This window comes from Penicillium cosmopolitanum (genome assembly GCF_028827165.1).
Source record: "Penicillium cosmopolitanum strain IBT 29677 chromosome Unknown utg000011l:1.0-3548175.0:1.0-3550911.0, whole genome shotgun sequence".
In the NCBI taxonomy this organism is placed as follows: Eukaryota; Fungi; Ascomycota; class Eurotiomycetes; order Eurotiales; family Aspergillaceae; genus Penicillium; species Penicillium cosmopolitanum.
The window spans coordinates 369,226-389,803 of NW_026622681.1; the positions used below are offsets into that span (position 1 = coordinate 369,226).

Genomic DNA, 20,578 nt, shown 5'->3' on the forward strand with positions numbered 1-20,578 from the left:
TGAGATGGGGTGGATATCGGGCTGGTATTGGATTGGTTAGTGTGTGCTTTCAGACGAGAAGATGGTTCGGAATTTGGACTGCCTAGGCGGCTGCATGCAGGTGATGGGAAGAGTGAAAGGGCATTGTATGGATTGTACCTGTCCCTGTCCCTGATCCTAATCCTGTTGCTCGTATGACTGGGCTGGATGAGCTGCGGCCAGAGCTGCGGCCTTGGCCACGACCACGATCATGGCCACGATAAGAGGTCATGACTTTGAAAATTGATACCAACTTGAACGTGCCCTTGACAAACGAAGTAGGTGGTTGAGGTGGGGTGAAAGTATAAAGATTGTGAAGATGGTGAAGGTGCCCAGGTCCCATGGTGAAGTTCAGGCTACAAAATCAAACACATAAAACGCTCGCGGCCTGGTCTTTTAAAGCTCAGTTCTAGTGCACTCAATAGAAGTTTCTGATTTTCACAGCTGCACCTGGGCAAAAATTTGGAATTCCACACCACTTTTGACTATTGGAGTAAGACTACTTCTACTCTCTGATATCTTAAGCAATTGGTCCCATTTTATGTAGTCCAGAGTTAACAGGCTTAAGAGTAACTAGGATCTGCTGAATAGCACCTGGTAGCAGCTACTACGACTACTAGTATTAGAGTAGTAGTATTAGTAGTATTGAATAACTGTTTACTTCCTACTGAACTAATAGTATACACTATTAGTTCTATACAAGGAAGTATAAGGTATTGCTTGTCATATCTTCTTTCCTACTCCTACTCTAACTCTACCAGTTCAAGTCCTCCAACTTTTCTTCTCTTCTCTCTCTTCTCCCTTTACTATTCTCCTTACTATTCTCCTACTCCAAGGCTATACTACCACGCTTGCCTTGTGGGGGCGACTCCACACCGCCAAGAAAGGGTCCACTGCCAATTGCCCGCCATTGCTGACACCAAATCCCAGTGACCCTGACTTTCGATTCATTCTCTCCCCGATCATGGCTCATCGTCCACCATGAGACGATTTCGACCCGCTACTTCCAGCCGGCGGAAATACTATATCGTGGTTGCTCTGCTGCTCGTCCTGGTGCTCGTCAAGGGTCTTCCTTCAAGTTGGCTGCAATTGCAATCCACCTCCAGGGCCACGCGCATTCGCACGTGGCAGATCAACCGCGTTACCTCTACCGCTCCACATTCCGCGACAATCCAGACACCGCCTATGAACAGCAGCTATCCCAGGCATTGCGCGACATTGAGGAACAGCAATTGACCTTACATGGTCCCGCTGGTCCCTCGGATACTATATGGCAGATCATCCTGGGGAAAGACCCCGGCGCCGAGGAACGGGGCCCTGATTCTCTCGAATTTGAGGAGAAGAACTCCGAGTGGAAATACAAGGTAGGTTTTTCTTTATATTTTGTTCGCACCTGTGCTATGAGTGCTAACTTTAACCTTCTCAGCTCGCCACTACCGAATGGGCAGAAGAATTCGTCACTATCACCCTCTCATCCATCCCCGGCCTATCAACATTATACCACGCCTACCCTCACCATGTTCTCCGAGCTGACTTGCTCCGATATTTGATCCTATGGTACTACGGTGGCTACTATGCCGATACCGATGTCTTCCCGGCCCGATCGATCAAATCGTGTCCATCACTGCAGAAATCGGTATTCAAAACAGACATGCAAGACATCTCGCTCGTGGTCGGCGTCGAAATCGACGAGCCATTCGCCTCGGCCCAGAAGATGCACGACTGGCACTGGGTTCGAAGCTACGGCTTCATTCAATATACCATGTTCGCACCACGCCAATTCAGCCCACTACTCAGAGAAATCATCGTGCGCGTTTTGTCGCACACGAAACGCCACCTGGACGAAAGCAACGTCTTCATCGGGGCACGGTATAACGAATTGACCACATTGGAAATCACCGGTCCGGGAGTCTTCACAGATGCGATCTTAGACGTCTTATCTGATACACTCCCGGCCTCCCACCCATTTGTTTCCGAGTCGGTGACCGCCGACACGGGGTTGGGCGAGTTAATTTCGCCGGCGACAGGGGGCCTGACGCAGCGTGTAACATGGGCCCCGTTCTCCGGGCTCAGCGCACCCCGCTGTGTTCAAGGATCGGAGGCCAAGGCAGGGGTGGATCTGGGCGGGTTGTGTGTGTTACCTATTAATGCGTGGGGTAATGGACAACGACACAGTGGAGCCGAGAACTTTTTCAGCACTCATGCTTGTATTAATCACCGCTTTGGTGGGACTTGGAAGCCTTGGAAACAGAGTTGGAAGAAGTATCTCTTTGGTTAATGGTTAAATACCCCCTTTCGATTATGTGAATTGTTTGTATATGTACATAATTTTATACATTATATCCGTAGCCGGAGTCTCATGAGACCAATGTACAAATGCTGCATGAAACATCTAGAAACCTGCAAAAAGACCACTTGAAAGAAACTCTACTAGTATATATTAGAATTTCTTTCAGGCCTTGGTCAAGACTGTCCTTCAAGCCCAGGCTATCGTGAGCCATTGCGAAGGGCCCCCGCCCGTTGGGTCCCGAGGTCTGATCTCAAGTTGAGTTGTCGCTATTGACCCAACGGAGAGTGGGATCAGGCTCTCAAGACTTGTGCGAAGTGGAGGAACGAATCCCTCTAGTCGGGTCTTGAATGTGAGTCTCCACCGGGTTTGCTGGTTCGCTCCGTCAAATCAGTCGTAGCAGAGAGCCCGGAAGGATCAACGGATGCCGGGCTTGGATGACCTCATTTTATAAACCACGAGTTGGAAAAGCTAGATGCTTGGAACTAGACTTGATTCCTCCGATAACCCACTCAAAGATCTGAAGACAATTTGCTGGCCCAAGCGGAAGCTGAGGGGCTATATGGTCTTGCAGATTGGCGGAGAGAGAGGCTATGAGACGATCGGTACTCAACATGCCGTAGACCAATTTTCCGAGTTGGACACGGCTGTGAAGATAAAATCAGGCCCAGCATGAAGTGAAGCCAGTGAAAATGCTTTAACCAATTCTCTGCTTCCGACGCACCCAAACTTCTTTGTCATCTTCGGTGTCCGCGACATCTCGCAGCTGGACCTCCCACACCTTCAGCTTGTAGCTGCCTCGATCAGCCTTGCCTGTGATGATGTCGAAAGACCAGTCATGCTTAGGGCACATGATACCGGTGGACAAAGCGATTCCAAAATCTTCAATATCAAAAAGATTGCCCTGAGAGAGGGGGAATGCCGAGTGAGGGCATTGCTATGCAGGTTTAGCTCGGACCCATTCTCACTGCAGGGGAGCTGGCAGTCTACTTACATGGTCAACGGCGTGGACCTTTCCTTTATATTTAAAAACAAGAACTTGATCTTTCATATCCCCGGCATGTCAATATCTTCAACTTGTTCCGAGGGCCCACCCTCCTTGGGGACATTGAAAGCCTTGCATCGAGGCGCAATCCTGTAGTTCTCGTCGTCCCCGAGGTCTGGGAGTTCAGAACTGAGGCTAATCCGCTGCCAGGCTGCTCCAACCTGCCTCCTAAAAGGATTAAACATGTCGAGATGACCAAATGGTATTTAGTTTCCTGGTACTAGTAGTTGTAGTAGACCATTGCTACACAGCGATATGTGGTTGAGTCTGGCCCAATCAGGAAACTAGGGCTAACCCCACGCTATTCCCAATGCGTGAAACTTCGGAGCTCTCCAGATCTTCCAGAGATCTTCGAGTTGGTTTGGTTTCAGATCTTCTCATCTCCAACCCCGCGCAATGGAGCACCCAGAACTCGTGGAATCCCCGCGCAAGCGGCAAAAGACCGAAGCTGTTGCCGCGACTGATGGTGCAGTAGATGCGCTGCCGACGACCAGCGCCCCGGCCGAGAATGCCCAGACGTTGAAGGAGCTCGAGGTCGGTATCACCGAGTTTGTGACGGCCAGCAACGAAGGATTTTCGGGTATCCTGAAGAAGAGGTGAGAATTGGAAGTGAATCCAATAACATAAGCTTCCTGCTAAGCTTCTCCTTTCAGGTACACCGACTTCTTGGTCAATGAGATCTTGCCTTCCGGCGAAGTTCTGCACCTGCGAACCACCACCCCTCCCAACTCCACGAAGCAACCTGTCGAGCAGCCAAAGGAACCAGTACCGGAACCCGAAGAACCCGCCCAAGAGGAAACTCCTACCGAGCTCAATGTATCCGAGGAGGATAATGCGCTGCTGACCGAATACCTGGGTGCCGACAATGCTGTTGCAGCCATCGATCTCCATAAGCGCGCCATGTCATCGCCGAAAGGAAGACCCTCGGAGTTCGGCAAGGTCACTGTCTCCGTTTCCGACCGGGAACTGCGCACCAAGATCCACCAGACTCTCCGTCGTGTCTTCAATGCCCAACTCGAGTCCTCCACCGATGGCGATGGTAATCTCGGTATCACCGCGGCCAACAACCGCTTCAAGCGTAAGCCTTCTGGCGCACGTCTTCGTGGTGGTCGCGCCTCTGACGGTGGTCGCATGAGCTGGGATGAGCTTGGTGGCCCATACCTGCATTTCACCCTTTACAAGGAAAACAAGGATACGATGGAGGTGATCTCGTTCATTTCGCGCACAATGAAGACAAACCCGAAGAGCTTCCAATTTGCTGGAACCAAGGATCGACGTGGTGCGACCGCTCAGCGTGCATGTGTTTTGCGTGCACACGCGGAGCGTCTGGTCAACATTAACAAGACTCTCCGAAACGCAGTCCTGGGTGACTTCGAGTATTGCAAGAACGGCCTGGAGCTTGGTGATCTTGGCGGAAATGAATTCGTCATTACCCTACGTGAATCCGTGATTCCCGGTGTTGATCTGAAAGACCCCCAGGCTACGATTGCCAAGGCCACTGAACTGATCGGAACTGCGCTTAAGAACCTCCGCGAGAGAGGATACTTCAACTACTATGGTCTCCAACGCTTCGGTTCCTTCACAACCCGCACCGATACAGTCGGTGTCAAGATCCTGCAGAACGATTTCGAGGGAGCTGTCGAGTCTATCTTGCACTTCCCCCCTCACGTTCTCGCTGCGGCCCAGGAGGGCGAGTCCTCAACAGCACCTATCAGCTCGGATGACAAGGCGCGCGCCGAGGCCATCAACCTTTTCCAGACCACCGGAGGCATCAATGATGCTTTGGCTAAGCTCCCGAGGAAGTTTTCCGCCGAGGCCAATATCATTCGTCACCTTGGTAAAAGTAGAAAGGACTACCTTGGCGCGCTACAGACTATTCCGCGCAACCTGCGCTTGATGTACGTTCACGCGTACCAATCACTGGTCTGGAACTACGCGGTCAGCCAACGCTGGCGCCTTTACGGTGATCAGGTTGTCGAAGGTGACCTGGTTATTGTTCAGGAGCACCGTGATAAAGAAGCCTCGGCTCCCGAGCCTGCCGGCAACATTGACGCGGATGGCGAGATTATTATTAGACCTGAAGGCGATGACAGTGCCGCTGCCGCCGAGGACATGTTCACACGTGCACGAGCCTTGACGGCCGAAGAGGCGGCAAGCGGCAAGTACAGCATCTTTGACGTGGTGCTCCCCCAGCCTGGATTCGATGTGATCTACCCCGCCAACAAGATGAATGACTTCTACCGTGACTTTATGGGCAGCGAGAAGGGTGGCCAACTCGATCCGTTCAACATGCGCCGCAAGTGGAAGGATGCCAGTCTCAGCGGAGGTTACCGCAAGATCCTGAGCCGCATGGGCGCTGACTACTCCGTTGAGGCGAGACTCTACTCCGAAGACAACGAGCAGTTCGTGCAAACGGATCTGGAGAAGCTGCGAGGCGCCGTCGAAGAAAAGACATCAGAGCTCGAGGGCGACAAGCTGGCTGTTGTGCTGAAGTTCCAATTGGGATCGAGCCAGTATGCGACCATGGCTCTTCGCGAATTGACTAAGGGCAAGATCCAGGAGTACAAGCCTGACTTTGGTGGTGGCCGTTAGTTTTATTCTTCCGAAATTGAGCGTGAAAAGTTACTTGAATGTATATATCAGAATACATTGAAATTATTGATGATTGATGACCCATCCATGCCTAGTACTAGTTCAACTAAAACTACAACTCAATTCGCAGCTACGGGCCTATCCTTCAAGTCCGAGTCCTTGGTACGGGACGATTGAACTTGAATTTGAAAGTGAAACCTTGGAAGTGAATCTGAAACCTAGGGGAGGTATATCAAACTTGAATGCCTTACCCTGTACGCCACAGGTATATCATGATGAAAATCAAGCCAAAACTGAAGGCTCGCCTAACGCCGCGCTCAGTAGATATGGAAAAAACCGCAAAAGAACAATGAAACCTCAAGAGGTAATATTTAACCGCCTTCATCGCGAATGTCCATTATTGTGACCATCCCCGTGCTCATTTTCATCACCCTCAAACGAGGAAACAGACGACATATCATCGAAATCCCGTTCACGATTCCGTCGCTCATTCATATCAGATACAACCGAAATATCGTCGTCATCATCATCATCATTAGAACCACCACCCCGACTCTCGAACGGCATTCTAGGCGTCGATGTCCTAGAAGCAGACCCACTGAATCGAGGCAAGTCATGTTCCGACGCACTACGTCTCTGATCCAAGGGGACAGCAACAGCGAGTCCAAGTTCCGTGTGCGAATTATCAACCACAGTCCTCGCCGTCGCAGAGGCAGGACTCCGCGCACGATCTTGATATTGATGTACTTGGATGACTGGTAGATGGTGCATACTAGAAGCCGCTGGGTCTGATCCCTCGAATTTTTGAAGAGCCATCAACTCTGCCGTCGAGAGGGCTCTTGTTTGGCCGATTGCAATGTCGTATTCTGGTTGGGCGTTGCGACGTCGGCGACGTCTTAGGAAGAAGAATGTTAACGCTGCGATGATGAGGAGGCCGACTATGGCTATTGGTAGGGCGATGGCTAGCTTTGTGTTTGTGGAACTTAGACTGTTTGAAGCGCCTGTGTCTGTGGTATCGGTTGGTACTTCTGTGGGCTCACTCTGAGTAGTAGTTGTTATTGAAGATGATGATGTTGTTGATGATGATGTTGTTGTTGTTGTTGTTGACGATGATGAGGTCGACGTTAAGGCTGTTGTTGTGGTTGATGAAGGCAATGCTACTACTGGAGGCGTGGATATCCCGGGTTCCGACGCTGGATAAGTTGTGAGCGGGTGTGTTGCATTAAAAGTGTCGTCGTCACTGCTTGATATTTCGAGTCGTGTGTATGGTATGTATTGAGGCTCACTTGATGATTCTGATAATGCTGATTCCAAATTTGTCGCCTGCTGACTCGCCTCCGAACCTGAGCCATCTGCTGGGCTATCTGTTTTTGATGTAATCTCTTTGGTTGTTTTCGAAGGTCCTTCAAGTTGGCCAACCGCCTGTGTGGACTCGAATTCTATACCGGGGTTAGGATTACGCCCCAGTCGAACCATGCCAGCTAGAGCAGCCTCACCTCGTTCGACTATGTGGATGATATTCTCCATGGCATCCATGATGGTCTATTAAGAAGAAGAAGCGGGGACCTGGGGGCGGATTGGTTTTGAGAAAAGTTGTTCGAGGGACAAAGACGAGGGGTACAAAGGATGATGGGGCCGAGACGTAGTTCGAATGAGCAGGATTTATCGCATGCGCTTTGTTCGCTCTCAAAATCCTCGGCGTAGACTGTATGTTCCAGGATGTGCTCATATGTGGTTGGAAGAAATTGAAAAGTATCAAAATGTGGGACGGGAAGATGCAGCTGTTCATATGACTGGGATCAGACAGCTGGAGGCATGAAATACGGCCGTTGGGCGGATCATCCTAAGTGGGGTTTGCTGCTAAGCACTGCCTCGAGGCGGTTGGCAAGAGTTCGAACTACTCATACGAGATGGGCGTGAGGAAAAGGCTACGGGTGCCATAAAATCCTGATCTGCATTAATTATGGGCATCAACTTGAAGTGTACGATGGATAGCATCTACAAATTAACGCAATATGCGCTTACAAGATATGGGCTCTACAACAAAGACCAGCTTCATCATAGCCCTTTAAAGGCAAGAAAGAAACACGTCGTGTTGGTGAAGCTGACGCTATTCTATAATTAATTCTCCCTGAGCCACGAATCCTTTGGGGGCCGAACATGCAGATCGGCGTCAACTCTAACTACATTGCGTTTAGCCCCACGCAAAGTGAGGCTCCCATTGTTGCTCAGGCGGCAGGGGGGGAAACTGATGGACATCCGTACGCCGTTCTTACAGGCTGTTTCCGGAAGATCAATGGAATGTCAGACAAATAGCGCCCTCGCGAGACCCTCCATCCCCACCTGAAACACGAGGAGGGAATTTCTCAGTGGAGCGTTGATGGCCTATTGGCCTCTACTGAGAATGACCGAGCCGGGGTGATAAATAATTACAGCCAAGCTTCTCGTATTTCAAAGCTCGATCTTACTTTTTTCTATTCTGCGCCTGGGCATTTCCAACACGACAACTGCCCAGGTGGTACTATGTTCGCGCAAATTATAGTTAGTTAGTTGCTGACTGTCATGTTGGAGTCCTGGAGCTCTATTCAAGTTGCTTTGAAGATATCGTGGATTGTGGCTCAGTTAAATGATGTTATATACAAACTGTGTTATCTTGATGCTTCATTCCAGGTTCGTCAGACATGCCAAAGACTCGGAAGGAGTCGCCAGAGAGTGAATAAACATCGAATCTGAAGAAGCCGCATTTTCAGGAAATAGATACTCTGCGGAGGGCTTCCTTTATGAATGTTCCATGTCCCTGTGTGTAGCTGCTTTCCCTCACAGATTTGCAACGAAAGGTTTGTGGGGGGGGTACTGCCATTCTTGATCATAGCACTGAGCCTGGCAGCCATGGCTGCAATAGGCGCGGTGGGATGTCCACTAATCTGTTCTGGGAACACACTGGCATCCATAACGCGAAGTCCATTAACACCATGAACCTTGCCTTCGAGGTCCACAACGCTCGAAGCGGGCGAGGGTCCCATACGCGCCGAACCGACGGGATGGTACAAAGTGAAGGCCTTCTCATCCATAAATTGCAGGAGCTGCTCGTCGGTGATATTATCGATATTGCTGCTTGAGTAGGGCCACCAGTACGAGGTCGGATCGTCATTTACCGGAACGGGCTCAAAGTACTTTTTGAAAGCTGGGCTCTGGATAATTTGGAGGCATACGCGAAGTCCGACTAGGAGAACATTTCGGTCATTGCTACCCTCGTCGCTCAGATATTTCGGGTCGATGATCGCTAGATCCAGTTATTGTGGTTAGCCCAGAGACAATATTCGAGTAACTTGGAAGAAGCAAGATAGTATAGTCAACTTACGTGCATCAAATGCATCTCTGCTCTTCAAGGTGACTGTGCCGTGGCTTTGCGGGCGAAGACCAATCGGAACAATAGAGAAAACATCACTTCCATCCACAGGCTTCTCCTCGCCATGATGAATAAATGCCAGCGGAGCACCGATGAGCTCAATGTCCGGGGCATTGTCCCCAGAGGTAAAAGATTTAGGAGTGTTCTTTGTTTGAGAGAAGTAATGATCCGTCGACTTGATAAATGCCGCCGCCTCGCCAACATTACTTGATAATGGGCCACCGCCCGTAAGAAGCCATCGTGCAAGTGCTGGGATGGCCTTGATATCATTTCCAAGGTAGTCCAGCGTAGTGCCGCTCTTTGCCTTAGCAATTATAGGTGTCGTGCAGAGATGATCCTTCAGGTTGCGACCCACCGCATTATTCTCTTGAATGACAGGAATTCCATGAGACTTGAGCTCATCCGCCGGACCAATACCACTAAGTAGCAAGATTTGCGGTGTATTAACCGCTCCTCCGGAAAGTATAACTTCGTTTCGCGCGTGAACTTGGAAGCGCTCACCACCCTGAGAAGTTTGGAATTCCACGCCAATCGCCGTTGGATTCTTACTGGTGATCGTATCGAATAATATACGAGTAACCCGGGCCTTGCATGCGACATATAGATTTGGTCGGGCCAACACCTCCGGGGTCAAGAAAGCAGTGGCTAGCGATGAACGTTGTCCCTTGGGATCGACAAAGGTCTGGAACCTTGTTACACCTAGAGTGCCCTGGTGGGTATTGACGTCCGCGATGGCCGGGATCTTAGCATCTAGACAGCCGGGTATAAAGCCCTTTTCGACAATTTCCGATAGCCATGAATAACCCGTCTGCCATTTCCCAGAGGTGCCACGATGCTGAGAGTCGATGGCCGGGCGGTTAGGGTTTCGGGTAAACCGCTCCATGTCTCGGAGGTAGGGAGACAGTTTGTCGTAGCTCCAGCCGTCACAGCCATGAACCGAGGCCCACTCATCGAAATCGGATTTAGAGCAGTGGTGGTACATCATCGCGTTGAGCGAGCTCGAACCTCCGAGGATCTTTCCCCGCGGCCAATACAACTGCCGGTTGGCGAGCTCCGGTTGTTCAACCGTGTAGTAGTCCCAATCATGCTCTGTGTGAAATAGCTTTGAGAATAGGATGGGCACTTTCGTTTCAAAGACCTTAGTGTTGTCTCCACCGGCCTCGAGGACCAGCACTGACACATTTTTGTCTTCGGAAAGTTTGCTGGCAAGGACACAGCCTGCCGCACCGGCCCCAATAATTACTTTTCAATCGAAAAACAGATTAGTTAGGGTTAAATGAATGAAGACCATCTGTGACATACCATAGTCGTAGCTCACAAGACTCCGTCCAGCAGTCGCATATGTGACAGGGGGACCTGTTCGCAGCTGCGGGGTTGCATAGTGCAGGGGATTGGTGAGCGGATTGCGACCCATGATGTTGGATGACCAGGGGGTATATCTGCGAAGAATGCCAGGAAAGGGCCGAGCGAATGGTAGTTTTCACCCTAGTCATCTCAAAGCTTTCAGCTTTCCTTTATATGACTCCTGCGAATGAATGGCTGCTCCGCAAACCTGCCGAAATGCGGGGAAACTCGGTTCCACCGAGATCACAACTCGGAAAATGGTCTTCATTTTGAGATTCGTGAAAAAAAATTTTCACATGTCTCACTATGGGCCCAGAATCTCACCATTGGATCTTTACAGTTTCAAAATTGGAACCGCGGTGCCGCAAAGCCTCGGAGCCGACGCTAAAGTATGCACCTCCTCAACGATTTGAGGAGAAACTGAGTCTGATTGGGCAAGGGTTAATAAATGTGGAGCATATTCACCCGTTGGTGCAGGTCTTACTGCATCAAGTACCTGCAGAGCATGGTTGATAAAAGGCATTGGCAGAGTTTGTGCCTAAGTATAGCCGTTAAGCACTTGTATATTGCTGCTATGATTTATTGTATATCAACAACTTGAACGTCTTATTGTATTATTTCACTCAAGTCTTCCGTCCAAGTCGCCATTCTACTAGTTAACTAGTAGTAGTACTAGTAGTTTGCAGTACCTACTCTTACCCATGTCGCGGTGGGATGTATTTTCTTGTAGGGCTCAAGCACCTAGTTCCACGAAGATAGCATGCAGCGGACAGGGTGATTGTAGTACTGTATTAAACTACAGTGTGGTTACTAGCGAGCTCTATCAAAAGTCTAATTAATTGGTCATCAGCTCGTTGAATGCCTTCAATATCAGGCATAAACACACTTCCTCTTTGGTAACCCACGTGATGTGGAGAAAGCGGGGCAAGAGGGGGGCGGTGTCGTCACTGCAAGATTGGAATTGGACGGGTGGAACTCAACTCTCCCCTGAACACACATTCCCTTGTCAGCGCACAAGTCATCATGAGTGGTTTCAGCAATGTTATGAAAGGGGGCTGGCACCCCGAAGGAAAAGGTGGCAGAAAGGAGAGCTGGCGCAATGATTTCAAGGGCATCAACCAAGTGGTGGGTTCCTCCTCTCCTCTCCTCTCCCCAAATTTGGGGGCCTAGCCTTGGCTTCTGACGCTAACTTGCATGTATTTGATTTGACAGGCTGGATGGATGGGGAAAGGAAAGGACCCCAATGAATCTGAAAAGTCCGAACATGTCTCCCGCCCATTATCGTCTCTGAAGGACCCTGGCTCGTTTGCTCCTCCTCCTACACACATCAATTACCATGGAGCGGCCGCTGTACCCAACCAAACGACTCCAGATAGGAGTGGTATCGGGGCCCCGCTCACTCAGAATCAAGTGGACCAGCAGAATGCACACCAAGAACAGGCTCTCGCAGCGGAACAGGAAGAAGCGGAGAAACCGAAACCACCTCCGGTCCCATATCGGGTGAATACCACAGGGCTGTCAACAGAGAATCTGCCCCCTCCGCCGGTTCGACGTCTTGAATCGCCGAGCTCCGGCTCATCCACCAACACCGCGGCGGCATCGAAGCCCAAGCCTTCCCTCCCTCCTCGGGTTCCGCCCCGGAACCTTCCATCCCAATCGCAGGACGATGTCCCGCCGCCTGCCTATACCCCAGTGGCGCCTCAACAGTCTGACGGATATATCAACCAGGAGGCTACATCACGCCTCGCCAACGCTGGCGTGTCAGTCCCCGCCTTGGGGATTGGCGAGGCGAACGGTCAATCGCAGGCGCAGACCACGGCCGGCGATGCACCCGTCAATGAATTACAATCCCGCTTCTCGAATATGCAAACCGGACCAGCCTCACGAGCTGTACCTCCTCCTCCCCGGCCCGATCTTCCACACTTCAATCAGCTCAAGCATTCAAAGACAAGCATCAAGATAAGATCGACATGGGCAAACATAAACTCAGCGGCGCAGCTTCAGGGGCGAAAAGGTTTGTCGATGACTACCGGTCTCCCTCTGCTGCACCGGGTTCTCCTTCTCATGCCTCTGGTCTTCCTCGAGACACACAGGAGTCGTTACCACCCCCACAGAGCAAACTTCAACAAGCTCAAGCATTCAAGGACAAGCATCAAGATAAAATCGACATGGGCAAGCAGAAACTTAGCGGCGCGGCTTCGGGAGCGAAAAGGTTTGTCGACGACTACCGATCTCCGTCTGCTGCACCTGCTACACCTCCTACACCTGCTTCTCCATCCCATACCTCTGGTCTTCCTCGAGACACACAGGAGTCGTTACCACCCCCACAGAGCAAACTTCAACAAGCTCAAGCATTCAAGGACAAGCATCAAGATAAAATCGACCTGGGCAAACAGAAACTCAGCGGCGCAGCTTCGGGAGCGAAAAGGTATGTCGACGACTACCGATCTCCGTCTGCTACACCAGCTTCTCCATCCCACGGCTCTGGTCTTCCTCCTCGGGATGCGGAGGATGCGTTACCCCCTGCTCAGGGATTGCGGGAGCGACATGCAGACAAGATCGACTTTGGCAAGCAGAAATTAGGTGGAGTGACCTCTCGTTTCAACACGATGGTCGAGGACCACAAGTTCAACGCCGCGGCGAACAAGCGGATGCCGCGTCCACCCGGTCCCAGTTCTCCCGCAACCAGCTCGCCCGTTGCTCCAGTCCCAGTCCCAGCTTCCAATTCCCCGGCCCGGCAGGAACCGGCGCTACGATTGAGGCTCAAGCCCGTAAGAAGGCGCCCCTCCCCCGCCGCCGAAGAGAGCGGATATGCGGGCACCGGCCAGCGATTCGCCAGGCTCGTCGGCGGCATCGACACCGCCACCAGTACCACTGAACACCAAGCCCCGCTGAGCGGGAGTTGAGTGGGGTGTGTACATTACCTCCACAATTTTACGTCCATGAAATGTGGGCTATATAGTTTTCAAGGGTATTACAAATAGAATTGGAGTTGACTGAGTTGAATTGGGTGGAGTTGGTATAGTACTAGAATACAATAGCTATCACTTATACGATACTAGTTTGCAATACTAGCTACTCAGTACCACCCACAGTCAGTCTGCCACATATTCTCCTTAGGATCTCGGCATGGCCTCGGCCGCATGTGAGAAGACTCGGAGTGATGCGATCGACTAGTATGACGAATGCTTGGAAGCTGTTGGGATTGAGGTGATAGCGGGAGATGCGCGTGATTGGTCCCAACAAGAGTCGATCATCTGAAATTTGAGGGATTGGAAGTGCGCCTTGCTCGTGCGCCTTGCTCGTGCGCGTTGTTGTTCATGCAGTGAGTGCATTGAGAGTGTATTGCAGTGTAACCCCGGATTGGTGGGTGGATGAGTAAGTGGATGAGTAAGCAGATTCATACAAACATTGGAATACAATCGAGTCACGAGACCAACACGAAACAGTATAGAACAAGATAGTAGAATGGAGTATAATATAGTAATAGTTAATAGTAAATAACATAACATCATGATACTATATATGCATACTGTATATTCTATCCTAGTATACTATAATATACCAGGTCTAGTACTCAGCGTAGCTGAGTACAGTACAGACCACTGACTACCTCGGCTGGCAAAATCCCAACAAACGCAGGCTCCACTTTTGATAACCTCACCTTTTCACCTTTTCACCTTTTTACCTTTTTATCGCGAGTGGATCCCTCCCCAGCATTCTTTTTTTTTTTACTATCCAAGTCTTTGTCTTTCAAGTTGTCTTGTCTCTATTATTTCCCTGCTATTCTTTGATCCAATTCTTCTATCCCACTGCTGCTATCCACTGCTGCCCTCGGTCTGGCGCACACTATGTACGACCTCAACTTGCCCACTCAGTTCGGCCAGGCCACCGTTCGCATCGCCTTGCCTCCGGCCTCCCTCCTCAAGTTCCCTCCTACCGAACTGCCAGAGACCATTCCTGCGCCTCATGTTTCCGAGTTTACTTGGAAACAGCCCTTCAACATCCCCAATGATCTCTATACCCAGCTTCTCGACGTGCGCGTCCCCATCACTATCGCCTCCGTCTATGCGATCACCGTGGTCGTGATCAATCGCATCAACAAGCGTCGCGGCTATAAACCTTGGGGCTTCAGCAATACTCCCCTGTTCAAGCTCTTCGTCATCCTACACAATGTCTTCCTCGCCATCTACTCCGCCTGGACTTTCGCCGGCATGTTCCAGGCCTTCGGTCACTCTTGGGCGGATCGCGACCAACCCAATGGCCTCGCGGGCGTCGTCGATTCTCTCTGCAAGATCAATGGCCCTCGTGGCTACGGAAATGCCGCCACTTACAGCCCCATCACCGACCAGTGGTCCATCCCCAACCCGGCCTATCAGTTGGCCGGTGGTCAGCCCGATCCCTCGGATGTTGGTCGTCTCTGGAACGGAGGTCTGGCCTACCTTGGCTGGATCTTCTACCTGTCCAAGTTCTACGAGGTGATTGATACCGCTATTATTCTGGCTAAGGGCAAGAAGAGCTCCACTCTGCAAACCTACCACCACGCGGGTGCCATGATGTGCATGTGGGCCGGTATCCGCTACATGGCCGCGCCTATCTGGATCTTCGCTCTCGTCAACTCGGCTATCCACGCCATGATGTACACCTATTACACCTTCACTGCTCTGCGCATCCGCGTCCCTGGTGTCATCAAGCGTAGCTTGACCACTATGCAGATCACCCAGTTTGTCCTCGGTACCAACATGGCCGCCGCCTACCTCTTCGTTCACTACACTATCCCCTACCCGGCTGGCAGTGCTGCTCTGAGTCACTTGTCCAAGGCTGCTCCCGCTGCCGCTGCTACTGCCGTTGAGGCTGGCGTTCTTCCTTACCTCAAGAAGCTGGCTTTCCGCGCCGCTGGTGCAGAGGGAATTGCCGAGAATGTCGGTGGTGCTGTTCCTGCTCCCCTGACAGGATACACTCAGCAGATGGTCACTTGCATGGACACCACCGGCCAGGCATTTGCTATTTGGCTCAACGTTTCCTACCTTCTGCCTCTGACCTACCTCTTTGCTCGCTTCTTCGTGCGATCCTACCTCAACCGCAAGCCCTCTAAGCAGCCCACTCACATGGAGGCTGCTGAGAAGGCCGGCATGGACGCTCTCAAGAGTCTCAGCCGTGAGATTAAGCGCGCTGCCATTGAGGGCGAGAACAGCGAAGTTACAACCGATGACGAATTTGTCAAGGCCCAGGTACAGAAGATCAGCGAGGTGATCTCTGTCGCCCAGGACTCCCCCGTCCGCACTCGCGCCTCTGCCGCCAACAAGGCTAAGGCTGCTGCCTCTGCCACAACCAGCCAGTCTACATCTGACGAGGGCTTCTCTACCGTGCCAGCGAAGAAGGGTGCCAAGAAGCAGGCCAAGACGGAGCAGGCCAGCTCCAATGTACCCGAAACAAAGGGGCAGAACCCGTTCGGTGTTCTGGATCGTGGCGCTTGATTTGCCCGATCTTTCATATATTATCTCGCCGGGAGCATCAGCCTCGGTGAAAACCAATTTCTCGCATAGAAAAGTCGGAGTTTAGGGGCTTGGAGCTATATTCTCATTCGTTCTTAAGCGATAAGAGTTTTGCTGCCGCATATTCATCTGCTCGAGCAAACCTCCACTACTTTCTCGGCCGGTCATTGACCCTATAATGTTCAATGCAGTTCAGGTGACTGAACGTCGACCACCGGAAAGAGAGCCATTCCGACAAGGAAGAGCCTCTTCCCGACAGGACCGAGCTCGATCTAGAGACCGAGGGGAATTCTTCGGGTATACTCCGTACTGCTCGGAGATCTGCCCTTTGCATATAGTTGATGCATGGCTTTTTTATTTTTCTTTTGCGTTTAGATCAGCGATACGACTGGATGTATATTATCATTGGAATTCAAAAAGCGAATCATTATTATTATCATTATCATTATGACTGTTCTTCCTCTTCTTCCAGCTTCTTCTTCTCGAACTCGGACTCGGACTTCTTCTCCCCAACGATCGTACGGCGAATGCACCATCTCCATACTAGTGCATCCAATTCCCGAGGTCATTTCCACCGAGACTTCTTAGTGGAGGAAAATTAACGCCGCGGGTCGACGATGCGGGGAGAGCTAAAGTACCAACTAATTACATTGGTGCTTCGCTTAAGGCTTTGCTAATTAATTCTGCAGGAATCCTCGGCATCGTGACTAGCATCACCCCACCGGGAATTGGTGAAATGCAGCCATTGTTGGGGGTTACTAGTACTAGTATAAAGTGGTTCGCATGCAGGATTGACCGCATACCATCAAGGTCGCCTGACAATTCCAGTACTCGGCCGCTGCCCGAGTTACTTCAACATGGCGAGACTTACGCGCATGCTGTACGGATTATGGATCTCTTTGTTTCTATGCCTTTCTGCTGCCGGCGAATCATCAGTCTCCGAGTCGACCCAATGGCCGCTCCAGGACGATGGGCTGAACAAAGTAGTTCAATGGGACCACTACAGCTTCCAAGTCAATAGCCAACGCATCTTCGTTTTCTCGGGAGAATTCCATTACTGGCGTATCCCGGTCCCAGACTTGTGGCGCGACATTCTCGAGAAAATTAAAGCAGCGGGCTTCACAGCTTTCGCATTCTATTCCAGCTGGGCCTACCACGCGCCGAACAACCACACACTTGACTTCGAAACCGGCGCTCACAACATCGTTCCTCTTTTCGAGCTTGCAAAAGAGCTGGGACTATACATCATTGTACGTCCTGGTCCATATGTCAACGCCGAAGCCAACGCCGGTGGTTTCCCACTTTGGCTCACGACGGGTGAATATGGAACTCTGCGCAATAATGATACGCGATACACAAAGGCGTGGACGCCGTACTTCACCAAAATGTCCGAGATTACCAGTAAATATCAGGTGACTGATGGCGAGAACTCTATCGTCTATCAGATTGAAAATGAGTACGGAAACCAGTGGGAGGGCAGTGCGACGGACAAGATTGCCAATGAAACTGCCATCCACTACATGGAACTTCTCGAGGCGAATGCGCGAGCCAATGGAATTGTCATTCCGCTCACGTCGAACGATCCGAACATGAATTCGCATTCTTGGGGAAGCGATTGGTCGGACGAAGGCGGAAATGTCGACGTCGCTGGTGTTGATTCTTATCCATCGGTAGGGATTCTAACGTCATGCACTGAGGCTTATAAATACAAGTACAGAGGAGACTAATCCATGTTATACTAGTGCTGGACCTGCGACCTCAGCCAATGTACCGCCACAAACGGTGAATACATCGCATTCTCCGTAATGGATTACTACGATTACTTCCAGGAATCACAACCCTCGATGCCAGGCTTCATGCCCGAGTTCCAGGGTGGTTCTTATAACCCCTGGGGTGGACCAGAAGGTGGTTGCGCCGAGAACTCGGACGCAGACTTTGCCAATTTATTCTACCGTTGGAATATCGGACAGCGAGTCACAGCCATGAGCTTGTACATGTTGTTTGGAGGAACGAACTGGGGATCCATCGCTGCGCCGGTGACTGCGACTAGTTATGATTACTCGGCACCTATCTCAGAGGATCGATCGATCGGGTCGAAGTACTACGAAACAAAGCTCCTGGCGCTCTTCACGCGTAGCGCGAAGGATCTTACCATGACTGATCTCATTGGAAATGGTACACAATATACGGACAATGCTGCGGTTCGAGCTTATGAATTGCGAAATCCGGAGACAAATGCTGGTTTCTATGCGACATTCCATCTCAACACCTCGATTTCCACCAATGAGGCATTCCATCTGAAGGTTAACACCTCTGTCGGAGCTCTGAATATCCCGAGACACGGTGGAAAGCTCAGACTCAATGGCCACCAGTCTAAGATCATCGTCACTGATTTCAGCTTTGGTTCTAATAAGCTCATTTACTCAACTGCAGAAGTCCTGACCTACGCCATCCTCGATAAGACCCCGACCTTGGCTCTTTGGGTTCCTACCGGCGAGTCAGGAGAATTCCATATCAAGGGCGCAAAGAAGGGTACGGTTAAACAGTGCGATGGATGCTCGGGAGTCAAGTTCTGGAAAGAGAACGGTGGTCTTACAGTCTCCTTTACGCAGTCATATGGAATGACCGTTCTGGAGCTTGATAATGATGTTCGAGTTGTTCTGCTTGACCGAACAGCAGCATACAAGTTCTGGGCACCGGCTCTAACGAATGATCCTTTGGTCCCAGAGTCAGAGAGTGGTACGTGATCCATCCTCGGCCCCCTAATTCCGAAATTTCTAACAGTTGGCACAGTCCTTATTGAAGGACCCTACCTTGTCCGTGGTGCCAGTCTCTCTGGAAAGAAGCTTGCTGTGACTGGCGATGTTGTCAACGCTACCTCTCTGGAAGTCTTCGCGCCAAAGGCTGTTACTTCTATCACCTGGAACGGAAAGGCAGTGAAGACTCACCGTACGGAGTATGGAAGTCTCAAGGGTCAGCTCTCTGCACCGAACTCGGTCACCTTGCCGCAGTTTGGAATATGGAAGTCGAAGGATAGTCTCCCGGAGCGATCTATAGAGTATGATGACTCTGGAGCAGCTTGGGTTGGTATGTTTATTTGCTTTGCCTGATTCTACTTTCTCTTACTAAGGCTTCACTTTAGATGCGGATCATATGTCAACTTTGAATCCTAGAACTCCCACGACACTCCCTGTGCTGTACGCTGACGAATATGGTAAGATATCTTTCGACTGTGATATTCCCAGAAACGTATACTTATTATGGCTTAGGATTCCACAATGGTATCCGCCTCTGGCGTGGATACTTCAACGGCACTGCAACCGGCGCCTTCCTCAATGTCCAAGGAGGAGCTGCTTTGTAAGAATCCCTCTTCAATTGGAATTGTAACAACAATCACTGACAATCTCGCCCCTCAGCGGCTGGTCTGCTTGGTTAAACGGCAAATTCCTGGACTCGTTCCTCGGTGATGCCACCACCGAACAAGCAAACCTCACACTTTCCTTTTCGAAAGCAACTCTTAGCACCGACAAGCCCAACGTTCTTCTCATCGTTCAAGATGACACCGGCCATGATGAAACTACTGGTGCTTTGAACCCTCGCGGTATTCTCGAATCTCGACTCATCGGCTCTTCCTCCGGCTTCTCGCACTGGCGGATAGCCGGCACAGCAGGCGGAGAGTCCAACATCGACCCTGTCCGTGGTAGCTGGAACGAAGATGGATTATACGCCGAGCGAGTCGGGTGGCATCTACCCGGATTTGACGACTCGAACTGGAAGAAGGTATCTGCTAAAAAGAGCAGCTCCACCTCCATTCTAAGCGTTGAAGGTGCCACAATCGGATTTTTCCGAACGACCATCCCACTCGACCTCCCTTCCAACAAGGATATTTCCATCTCCTTTGTCCTATCTACCCCATCCACCTCCAGCAAGGCCTATCGTGTGCAGCTATTCGTGAACGGATACCAGTACGGCCGATATTATCCCCACATCGGCAACCAGGTTGTATACCCGGTCCCACCAGGAATCCTGAACTACAAGGGCAAGAATACGGTTTCCGTTGCTGTTTGGGCTCAGACAGAGGAAGGAGCTAGTGTTGGTCTTGATTGGAAGGTAAACTATGTTGCTGATAGCTCGTTGGATACAAGGAATGTCGGTGGAAACGATTTGAGACCTGAGTGGACAAAGTCGAGGAATCAGTATGCCTGATTGTCTGGTCTCAACACCCCCATTTTTCTTTCCTTTTTAGCTACGCTGCGAAGCAGCCAAACAACTCTACGTTGAACTTAGAAATTCCAGACATGATTCTCTATGTCGTCATGAAAACGTTCCGATTCTAGTCTAAGTAGTCTAGTTCTAAAGCGTAGGTGATCCGGGCCAAGCATTGCTTG

At 50.8% G+C, this 20,578-nt stretch overlaps 8 protein-coding genes across 8 annotated transcripts; 5 read left to right on the top strand and 3 right to left on the bottom strand.

The window, feature by feature from the left end:
* Positions 1-999: 999 nt before the first annotated feature.
* N7509_011604 (uncharacterized protein) lies at positions 1,000-2,296 on the top strand (the record flags this gene model as incomplete). The annotated part of the gene is made up of 3 exons (XM_056636241.1): positions 1,000-1,071; positions 1,125-1,382; positions 1,445-2,296. The coding sequence occupies 3 exons, from the start codon at positions 1,000-1,002 to the stop codon at positions 2,294-2,296; spliced, it is 1,182 nt and encodes a 393-aa protein (XP_056482271.1).
* A 706-nt stretch (positions 2,297-3,002) lies between these two features.
* Positions 3,003-3,535, bottom strand: N7509_011605 (Rieske (2Fe-2S) protein; the record flags this gene model as incomplete). Its single annotated transcript, XM_056636242.1, has 3 exons — positions 3,003-3,242; positions 3,300-3,322; positions 3,400-3,535. The coding sequence occupies 3 exons, from the start codon at positions 3,533-3,535 to the stop codon at positions 3,003-3,005; spliced, it is 399 nt and encodes a 132-aa protein (XP_056482272.1).
* A 211-nt stretch (positions 3,536-3,746) lies between these two features.
* Positions 3,747-5,942, top strand: N7509_011606 (pseudouridine synthase PUS7; the record flags this gene model as incomplete). Its single annotated transcript, XM_056636243.1, has 2 exons — positions 3,747-3,946; positions 4,004-5,942. 2 exons carry the CDS (start codon positions 3,747-3,749, stop codon positions 5,940-5,942), a joined length of 2,139 nt encoding a protein of 712 aa, XP_056482273.1.
* Positions 5,943-6,323: 381 nt separating this feature from the next.
* Positions 6,324-7,478, bottom strand: N7509_011607 (uncharacterized protein; the record flags this gene model as incomplete). The annotated part of the gene is made up of 1 exon (XM_056636244.1): positions 6,324-7,478. One exon carries the CDS (start codon positions 7,476-7,478, stop codon positions 6,324-6,326), a length of 1,155 nt encoding a protein of 384 aa, XP_056482274.1.
* Positions 7,479-8,617: 1,139 nt separating this feature from the next.
* On the bottom strand, positions 8,618-10,765 carry N7509_011608 (GMC family oxidoreductase; the record flags this gene model as incomplete). Its single annotated transcript, XM_056636245.1, has 3 exons — positions 8,618-9,225; positions 9,304-10,593; positions 10,654-10,765. The coding sequence occupies 3 exons, from the start codon at positions 10,763-10,765 to the stop codon at positions 8,618-8,620; spliced, it is 2,010 nt and encodes a 669-aa protein (XP_056482275.1).
* A 953-nt stretch (positions 10,766-11,718) lies between these two features.
* Positions 11,719-13,601, top strand: N7509_011609 (uncharacterized protein; the record flags this gene model as incomplete). Its single annotated transcript, XM_056636246.1, has 3 exons — positions 11,719-11,820; positions 11,908-12,585; positions 12,648-13,601. The coding sequence occupies 3 exons, from the start codon at positions 11,719-11,721 to the stop codon at positions 13,599-13,601; spliced, it is 1,734 nt and encodes a 577-aa protein (XP_056482276.1).
* Positions 13,602-14,546: 945 nt separating this feature from the next.
* On the top strand, positions 14,547-16,172 carry N7509_011610 (elongation of very long chain fatty acids protein; the record flags this gene model as incomplete). Its single annotated transcript, XM_056636247.1, has 1 exon — positions 14,547-16,172. The coding sequence occupies one exon, from the start codon at positions 14,547-14,549 to the stop codon at positions 16,170-16,172; it is 1,626 nt and encodes a 541-aa protein (XP_056482277.1).
* Positions 16,173-17,047: 875 nt separating this feature from the next.
* N7509_011611 (glycoside hydrolase family 35 protein) lies at positions 17,048-20,527 on the top strand (the record flags this gene model as incomplete). Its single annotated transcript, XM_056636248.1, has 7 exons — positions 17,048-17,860; positions 17,933-18,929; positions 18,984-19,277; positions 19,333-19,404; positions 19,460-19,547; positions 19,607-20,386; positions 20,437-20,527. The coding sequence occupies 7 exons, from the start codon at positions 17,048-17,050 to the stop codon at positions 20,525-20,527; spliced, it is 3,135 nt and encodes a 1,044-aa protein (XP_056482278.1).
* Positions 20,528-20,578: the final 51 nt, after the last annotated feature.